The 9,807-nt window shown below is 42.6% G+C and overlaps 1 protein-coding gene and 1 long non-coding RNA gene across 2 annotated transcripts in view; both read left to right on the forward strand.

Annotated features, from left to right (window-relative positions):
• LOC128500782 (uncharacterized) overlaps positions 1–9,474 on the forward strand; it is a 45,865-nt gene extending 36,391 nt beyond the window's left edge. The window contains exon 2 of the long non-coding RNA XR_008354950.1: positions 8,760–9,474. This is a non-coding gene — a long non-coding RNA (uncharacterized LOC128500782). The remainder of the gene's footprint in view (positions 1–8,759) is intronic.
• On the forward strand, positions 1,887–6,834 carry LEPROT (leptin receptor overlapping transcript). The gene is made up of 4 exons (XM_053470044.1): positions 1,887–1,961; positions 3,358–3,433; positions 5,610–5,796; positions 6,527–6,834. The coding sequence occupies exons 1-4, from the start codon at positions 1,946–1,948 to the stop codon at positions 6,641–6,643; spliced, it is 396 nt and encodes a 131-aa protein (XP_053326019.1). The 5' UTR covers positions 1,887–1,945; the 3' UTR covers positions 6,644–6,834.
• Positions 9,475–9,807: the final 333 nt, after the last annotated feature.

The raw sequence follows: 9,807 nt of genomic DNA on the forward strand, positions 1-9,807 counted from the left end.
AGTACTTTTAAAAAAAAAAAAAAAAGCAAAAAAATAAATAAGCAAAAACAGGTGAGATCACGCAAGAGGTGAAACTGCATCATGGGAAAAAAAGAGCTTTTTGAACAAAAAAAAAATTGTCATGTTTACCTGGAATGTAAAACGCGTTCTTGTGATCGGTTAATTGTAATTCTTTTGCGTTTCTAGGTATTATTGTGTATGTGATACATATTATCACCGAATCTATGGGTGTAACATACGCTTTCTACCCCCCCCATAAACTATTAGCTCCATACCCCCATTCTAGCAATGCGTAAAGCCTTTTATTTCCCAATCCTAAGAAAAAAAATAACTTTACCCTTTGCATACCGGAGGCATGTTCTGTGGAGTGATGCATTGCTCCCCCTCTAGCACCAAACGGGTTAATGACAAAAAAAAAAAAAGTGCATCGGTTTTATGTTTTTATTTCCATGCTTGTTTGTGGTTTAAAACAATTAAACATGCATTCCTTTTCTATTAAAAACAAGAAAAAAAAGACCCAATATTGACTTTTCTTTCTTTACAATGGGGATAGACTGAAGAGGGTGGTGGGTAAGTGGAACATCCTCCCAGCAGAGGTGGTAGAGGGTAATACAGTGAGGGTATTAAACATGCATGGGATAGACATACGGCTCCTGAATCTAAGACGAGACCAACGACTGATTAAGGTTTTAGTCTTTACAGCAGGAGAAACGGGCAGCTAGACGGGGGCCGGACGGGGCCGATCTGCCTCAGTTGCCCCTTTCTTCAGCTGTCTTGTTAGGGTCATTATTTTTAGCTACCGGAAAACATCACATCGAGTTCCTACCAAGTCCCGCCGGACCTGCGGCACCTTAGGTTTATTGATTGCTATAGCGCCATCATATTCTGCAGCGCTGTACAATGACCCCAGTAATATCTCTGGATACAGTTGCAGAGTTACGGAGTCCGACACCTGGGTTTTCGGAATGGAGCGGTACGGCACTCTTTGGGGTTCTGCAAATACCGGCCGGGTTCTCTCCTGCGGGGCGAGGTGTGAAGAAAAGAAACATTGGGGGGGGGTTCCTTCCGAGCCGGGATTAAGATTTCAGATTTCTCCAGATTCTGATAATAGCAGAAATACGTTCAGCGAAAGAACGTGGCGTCTTGTGCTGCGAGCCTTGGAAAGATGCAGGATGTTGGGTTACGTAGCTAGAAGATTATTGTTATATATATATATATATATACATAGCGCCATCATATGCCGTAGCGCAGTACTATGAGTAGACAAGACATAAAAAGCAGTACATAACATAATAATTTGATTTATAGAAACAACAAGTGAGGCTCAAACGCGCTTACAATACAGGAGATACAAGAAACAAAATGTCAGAAAACATCAGGATCTCAACATGCGCAGCTCAGGGGAAACACGAGCGGCAATTTAAACATTTCAGTACATAGAGGGGTTAAACAAAGTACAGGAGGGTATTCAGTGGAAGAGAATGTTGAAAGATGCGATCGCGCAGGGTTAGGTGGCGTGGATATTATAGTACAGATCATCTCTTCATTAAGAGGCGGATACGTTGAACAGCCTTCCAGCAGAAGCGGTAGCAGTTAACACAGTAAGTGAATTTAAACATGCATGGGCCAGTTTTTACAGCCGGAGTAAACGGAGGGACTGGTTCTTCGCCGCTGGTTGTTTCTGTATTTCGGTGCGAAACCTAACTCTGAGTCACAGTATCCGAGCCAGCAGCCCGACTCTCCGCACCCAGTCCCTCCAGCCTCCTCTGTAAGTGACAGCCGGAAGGAGCAATCCAAAGGGGGAGGCAGGAGCTGCTCCGGGACCTCCTTACCTCTCCGGCCTCCTAGAGGAGGAAAAAATAAATAAAAAATAAAACATTTCCTGTTTCCTCCCCTTTTTCTGTGTCAGGAAGCGGACTCGGTAAACACAGCTCCTGCTCCAAACATGGCTGGCATTAAAGGTAATGTGCAACTTCAGCTTCCTCGCTGCCCCCCGGCCCCTCCTGATACAATCTGTGACCTATGCGTTAACTGCAAACGCACCGGCCCTAGGAGCCAAAGTTCTAGATGTTGAGCAATCACCATGGAAACCAGCAGAATGTTGCCGCAGACTGTATCTCATCTCCTTAAAACTTTCCTCCCTTTAAACTGCGTGCGCGCCTGTGCCTGCGAGGGTTAATGCATGCTTTAACCTTTTAGTAACTAAAGGGAGGTTTGAACGAACCTGCGGTAAATCTCTCAACACCCACATTATTATTACTATTATTATTATTATTATATTATTATTATTATTATTATCTTTTATTTATATAGCGCCAACTATTCCCGCAGTGCTTCTTACAGTCCCTACATTCAAACTAGACACGACACGTTAGATAAAGAGGGTCCGGCTCGCGATGTATCGGAGATTCTGTTTTATTTACCTTTTAAATAGAAATCTTTGTGTTTCTTCGATACGTTGTTGCTTTTCTCTATTCTCTGTTTAAATGCCTTTTTAACCTTTTAAAGATTCGCTCCTCAAAGAGTTAATAAGACATTTATTGTCATTTTGGAGTCATTGAGGCTGATTGTATAAATTGTGTGTGTGGGGGGGGAAAGGTGAAATCTCCATGGCAACCAAAGTAATATTCATGTTCTTTCTTCTTTGTTTCTGAATCGCTTTGCCCTTCGCACACAAAGCCCCCCCCCCAATTACACGCTGAGGGGGAAGAATAAAGAACTAAAAATATTTAGATATTTCTAACAACTTTATGGAATCAGAATCACCCAGAAAATTTATACCCATTCGGCCCCCGTCTAGTCTTCCGTTTCTCCCGCTGTAAAGACTCAAACCTTAATCAGTCGTTGGTCTCGTCTTAGATTCAGGAGCCGTATGTCTATCCCATGCATGTTTAATCCCCTCGCTGTATTACCCTCTACCACTTCTGCTGGGAGGCTGCTCCACTTATTAACCACCTTCACAGTTTAAATACATTTACGGAAATCCAGCTAATAGCATTAGAAACAAATTAGGTTCTACTGGACTGTAAAATTAAGTTCGTGTGATTTTAGGTGGGCCGATACTTTCATCAATGTAAATATTTTATAATCATGGTAATATATTGTTTTTTTTCAATCATCAAAACATCTCTGTGATGTCATAAGTTCTACAACTTAACTCAGTGATAAAAAAGCCGTAATGCAATCTAAGGCCAATATTTGTCTCTTTCCTGCTACTACTACAACTCTTATGATGCTCAGCCAGCAAGTCATGGGGGCCACATATGATTGGACTGATTTTGTTTTTTAAATACTCTTTGAGCTGTTATATCTTTTTTTTTTACTGTTTATTGTTGATGTTTTTTTTCCGGGTTGTAGCGTTGGTCGGATTGTCGTTTAGCGGAGCCATCGGCCTGACGTTCCTTATGTTGGGATGCTCCCTGGAGGAATACAGGTACGCACCCCTCCCCCCAGCATGGTGATGGATTATTTTTATGTCACATGACAATTAGGCCTTCCCAGAAAAATTATAAATGAGGCAGGGTTTCCCCTGATCAAGGATGCACTAGGAATGATGATTTTTATAATAAAAAACAGTTAAATTTAGGAGATTACCTTTAAATAATTTATACCCTTTAGAGCCTAGGCTGGTTTTCTTACATATCTATAATATATAATATATACATATTACAGGACGGTGTCTGATCCCTGCGCACAAACTGCCATTACCCTCTGTCATATAACACCGACCGCTTCACCAAACAACAATCAGGGAGTTAACCACAGGGGAGATGTAACAGTATACAGAATAACCCCCAGCGCTGTATACAGTAATAAAACCCCCAGCGCTGTATACAGTAATATAACCCCCCCAGCACTGTATACAGTAATATAACCCCCAGCACTGTATACAGTAATATAACCCCCAGCGCTGTATACAGTAATATAACCCCCAGCGCTGTATACAGTAATATAACCCCAGCACTGTATACAGTAATATAACCCCCCAGCGCTGTATACAGTAATATAACCCCCCAGCGCTGTATACAGTAATATAACCCCCAGCGCTGTATACAGTAATAACCCCCAGCGCTGTATACAGTAATATAACCCCCCAGCGCTGTATACAGTAATATAACCCCCAGCGCTGTATACAGTAATATAACCCCCAGCGCTGTATACAGTAATATAACCTCCAGCGCTGTATACAGTAATATAACCCCCAGCGCTGTATACAGTAATATAACCCCCAGCGCTGTATACAGTAATATAACCCCCAGTGCTGTATACAGTAATATAACCCCCCAGCGCTGTATACAGTAATATAACCCCCAGCGCTGTATACAGTAATATAACCCCCCAGCGCTGTATACAGTAATATAACCCCCAGCGCTGTATACAGTAATATAACCCCCCAGCGCTGTATACAGTAATAACCCCCAGCGCTGTATACAGTAATATAACCCCCCAGCGCTGTATACAGTAATATAACCCCCAGCGCTGTATACAGTAATAACCCCCAGCGCTGTATACAGTAATATAACCCCCAGCGCTGTATACAGTAATATAACCCCCCAGCACTGTATACAGTAATATAACCCCCAGCGCTGTATACAGTAATATAACCCCCAGCGCTGTATACAGTAATATAACCCCCAGCGCTGTATACAGTAATATAACCCCCAGCGCTGTATACAGTAATATAACCCCCCAGCGCTGTATACAGTAATATAACCCCCAGCGCTGTATACAGTAATATAACCCCCAGCGCTGTATACAGTAATATAACCCCCAGCGCTGTATACAGTAATATAACCCCCAGTGCTGTATACAGTAATATAACCCCCCAGCGCTGTATACAGTAATATAACCCCCCAGCGCTGTATACAGTAATATAACCCCCCAGCGCTGTATACAGTAAAATAACCCCCCAGCGCTGTATACAGTAATATAACCCCCCAGCACTGTATACAGTAATATAACCCCCCAGCGCTGTATACAGTAATATAACCCCCAGCGCTGTATACAGTAATATAACCCCCCAGTGCTGTATACAGTAATATAACACCCAGCACTGTATACAGTAATATAACCCCCAGCACTGTATACAGTAATAACCCCCAGCACTGTATACAGTAATATAACCCCCCAGCACTGTATACAGTAATATAACCCCCCAGCGCTGTATACAGTATAACCCCCCCAGCGCTGTATACAGTAATATAACCCCCAGCGCTGTATACAGTATAACCCCCAGCGCTGTATACAGTAATATAACCCCCAGCACTGTATACAGTAATATAACCCCCAGCGCTGTATACAGTAATGTAACCCCCAGCGCTGTATACAGTAATATAACCCCCAGCGCTGTATACAGTAATATAACCCCCAGCGCTGTATACAGTAATATAACCCCCAGCGCTGTATACAGTAATATAACCCCCAGCGCTGTATACAGTAATATAACCCCCAGCGCTGTATACAGTAATGTCAGTCATGTGATATTTTGGGTGACATTGCTGGCTCAAACACCACACTGAACTGATGCTTTATGGCAATGCATCCATAGATCAGATAACAGAGCGAGAATCATACAAATGTCTGGAATCCTCCCGCTTTCTTTTTTCCAGAGTTTATTGGCCGCTGTTCGTTCTGATATTTTACGTCATCAGCCCCATTCCGCACTTCATCGCCAGACGGCTCAGCGACGACACGGACGCCGCCAGCAGCGCCTGCCGGGAACTAGCGGTTTTTTTCACCACCGGGATCGTGGTCTCGGCGTTTGGCCTCCCGATTGTTCTGGCCAGAGTCATGGTGGTGAGTTAATAAAAAAATCATCAGAGGGGCCGCGGGAGAGCAGAGATCCGTGTCCTCGTAAGCATGAAACACGGATCTCCTCTCCACCATAAGTAGGGAGCATAAATATTAATTTATTTGGAGAAAAGAACAGTTTAGATCAAATTAACTCAATGAGCCAAAAAGTGAGAGATCTGTGAAAAAAAATCTAATAAAAAAAAAAATAGAATTCTCTTGGTTATTCTGTAAAGACTTCACTAACCTCTAGAGGGCGCTCCGACCTCCACCGATACTGAAAATAGAACACAAAACGTTTTACTTTATACAGCGCTGGGGGTTATATTACTGTATACAGCGCTGGGGGTTATTACTGTATACAGCGCTGGGGGTTATATTACTGTATACAGCGCTGGGGGTTATATTACTGTATACAGTGCTGGGGGTTATATTACTGTATACAGTGCTGGGGTTATATTACTGTATACAGCGCTGAGGGGTTATATTACTGTATACAGCGCTGGGGGGTTATATTACTGTATACAGTGCTGGGGGTTATATTACTGTATACAGTGCTGGGGGTTATATTACTGTATACAGTGCTGGGGGTTATATTACTGTATACAGCACTGGGGGTTATATTATTGTATACAGCGCTGGTGGGTTATATTATTATATACAGCACTGGGGGTTATATTATTGTATATACAGCGCTGGGGTTATTACTGGGCTCTGACTCTCTGTTCCGTTGCAGATTAAGTGGGGCGCCTGCGGATTGGTCCTGGCAGGGAACGCCGTTTTATTCCTTACAATCCTCGGCTTCTTCGTTGTGTTTGGGAGAGGAGATGACTTCGGATGGGAACAGTGGTAACGAGTATCCGTTCCTCCCGCGCTGACCCCCCGGCGTACGACGTGTTCTCGCTGTACATGCGCGCCTCGCGTGTATATTATCCGCTCCCTGTTTACAGGCTTCTTCTCGTTTGTAGGGGAGCTTTGTTTCCGTTTTGTAAAATAGATACTTTATATCCGTATAGATTCTCTGGTAATAAAAGAATTTACCGTGACGCCGAGCATTCATCGCGCATGCGGTTCCCGGGTCTGTTCCAGGACTCGCGAGGCTGTTATTGGGTTTTTGCGTACCGCGCACGTTCTTTGGCAGTATCTCTTATTACTTCTTTCAATCATTTCAGCTGCCCCCGTACTGTTCCTAGAGGTCAGACCTTGAGACGGGCGGACATTATTGGGTCTCGCTCTGTGTATCGGGGTGAGAAATGCACTTTTCACGCTAATGAAATCACATTTCTTTATAGAGCGCCAGCACATACCGTAGCGCAGGAGTTAAAACGTATGGTCGTTATAACGATATGCTTGTAATGCGGTTCTGTAACGTGTGCCTTACACACCATGTCTAACGACCCCCGTGCAGCCTGCGTAGGGGCTACAAATATCATCCAATTTGCTTCATTCATATTTTTTTCCCGGGAATGCTTAATTGTCATGTGACACAAACGCTCGGCACTTTTACAGTTAAATGCTGCATTGGAAACATTATTTCTCGTGCTGTTAAATGCCCCATCCTTACCCTGGAGTTATTATTTCATCATGTTTGTTTCAGGGAATGTGTCTCATGTGACAAAAGAAACCATGATGTCATAGGTTGTTGCCATAGAAACCGGTACTCAGCAATTAATGTGTTGATTTTAAAATCTTGAATAGAACCAACTCGTTTTTGGTTCCCCTTCAGGTCATTGCTATGGTATGCAGGGGCAAATGGGGAAACGTTTAATGCACCCATGAGTTTTATTTGGGGAAAAAAGGGATAATTTAAGGTTTATTGTAGGGGCAGGAACTAGTTTGATGTGGGTGGGGTAACCATGTCACCACACCCACTAGCCTCTTAGCCCCACCTCCAAAGTTACACATAAGCCTCATTGTGCCTTATAAGAAATCAAGCATTGAACCCAAACTCATCAGATTTAAAATAAATCTCTCCTGCAGTAAAGTTATAAAAACATAAACAATTGTAAAGGTTATTAGCGAGTGCGAGGCGTAGGAGGAATGGAAGGACTTTTTTTCTTTACTGAGATGGTAGTAGATAAGTGGAACAGCCCCCCAGCAGAAGTGGTAGAGGGTAATACAGTGAGGGGATTAAACATGCATGGGATAGACATACGGCTCCTGAATCTAAGACGAGACCAACGACTGATTAAGGAAAAGCAGACAGATTAGATGGGGCCGAAGGGGGCCGATCTGTTGCTCAGTTCTACCTTCTGGGGAACTCAGAGTATTGACTTTCTGTCTGCCGTAGATATTAACGCTGACGGGAGCGAGCGAGGGGAAGGAATGTATCGATCGTCTTATTACCTTCCATAAATCCTTACAGAGTCATGTGACCTGCCATTATCGACAGAAGAAGTTAAACCCTTAATTAGCGAAGGATGAACCAATGGCTTGGGAGAGGGAGGGGCTTAGGCTTTGTCCGTAATTCATAACCTAACAATGAATCCTTTACAATATTATTTGTTTTGTTCATTTATTTACATTGTATCTGTTTCTAAATATAATCTACGTGTAGAAGATTCCATACTCTCACAGAACGTAGCTCTTCGTACAGAACGTATCTTTCCCTTCGAAGATCCTCCATTCATTATCTGTTACTGAGCAGCTCAATTATACAATTTTCTACAATTTTAAGAGAAAATTTCATGAAATTATTGTTTTCAGGCAACTTCAATATCAGCTGTTTGTATGATTCTCGCTCTGTTATCTGATCCCCGATCTACTAAACCTCCCCGACTCCTTATCATACTGCCTGTGGGGAACAATAGAATGACTCAGTCTGAATCAACCAGATGGACTCTGTGACTAATGGAAGTCTATGGAGGAACGGACTTCATTAGCATCGCAATAAAGCATCAGCTCAGTGTGGTGTTTGATAAGTGAAGTCACCCAAAATATCACATGACTGACAGCACCGGCGGCTCCAGGTCCGCAGATAAAGGGAGTTTATTGGGAGAAAATTAGAGAAACCTAATGCGAGCCGTTATGTGACTAAAGCTCAGATGATTGCCCCAGGGCTCATTATTCAGCCACTTGTCTCCTGGGTTCTGCCAAGATGAGTCCCTTTAATTCCACATATTGTTTTTACCTGGAGTCTGTAGAAAACGTATGTAAGGAAGTTTTACTTTCTGAGCGGGTGGTAGATAAGTGGAGCAGCCTCCCAGCAGAGGTGGTAGAGGGTAATACAGTGAGGGGATTAAACATGCATGGGATAGACATACGGCTCCTGAATCTAAGACGAGACCAACGACCGATTAAGGTTTGAGTCTTTACAGCAGGGGAAACGGGCCGAATGGGGCCGATCTGCTGGTAAATTCTGTTTCTATATAACTCTGATTGCGCAATCCTGCCATGTTAGCTCCCCATAGACCTAACACTGAGCTCAGCAGGGCCGGAGTTGGACTCGAGGAGTTATTGCAGAATTTCTATATTTAATGTAGGAATGTAAGTGAATTTTTTTACAATTTGGATTTCATGAAACGATTATTATATAAACTGCACAATAAAGGGTTTTTTCCCCTTTAGCATGGGTTTCAAAATGTTTGTTTCTTTCTGATCTGTAAAACCTGCATTATATGGTTTGATTTGTGACAATTATATGAAGTATCACTTTTTGTGGAAAATAAACATTCGCTGAAACCATTTCTTCTATTTTTTTCTTTGTTTCAGAATAATTATTTCTCCTGCCAAATGCTTTGTTTGGACTAATCTATTTTTGCCAAAGCAAAGGAGCCGGTGCTATGTGCTGCACGAAAGCATTAAAACTCATCATAATTATGGCCAATTAGGTACAATGCAAGTTATTAAATGTTGTGCTTTATTATTTATTGATTTACCCACCAAAAATTGGGGGTCACTTAGAAATCTCCTTGTTGTTTTTTAAAAAAAATTTAAGCAAATTTCATTTGGAATAAAATAACATGAAATGGATGAGAAATCCAGCGCAGACGGGGTTAATGCTGTAAATGAGTATTA

Source organism: Spea bombifrons, chromosome 6 (assembly GCF_027358695.1).
Source record: "Spea bombifrons isolate aSpeBom1 chromosome 6, aSpeBom1.2.pri, whole genome shotgun sequence".
Lineage (NCBI taxonomy): Eukaryota > Metazoa > Chordata > Amphibia > Anura > Pelobatidae > Spea > Spea bombifrons.

Coding starts and splice junctions, on each gene's coding strand:
- LEPROT (XM_053470044.1), top strand. Junction 3,434..5,609: donor TGCTCCCTGGAGGAATACAG/GTACGCACCCCT, acceptor TCTTTTTTCCAG/AGTTTATTGGCCGCTGTTCG. Junction 5,797..6,526: donor TTCTGGCCAGAGTCATGGTG/GTGAGTTAATAA, acceptor GTTCCGTTGCAG/ATTAAGTGGGGCGCCTGCGG.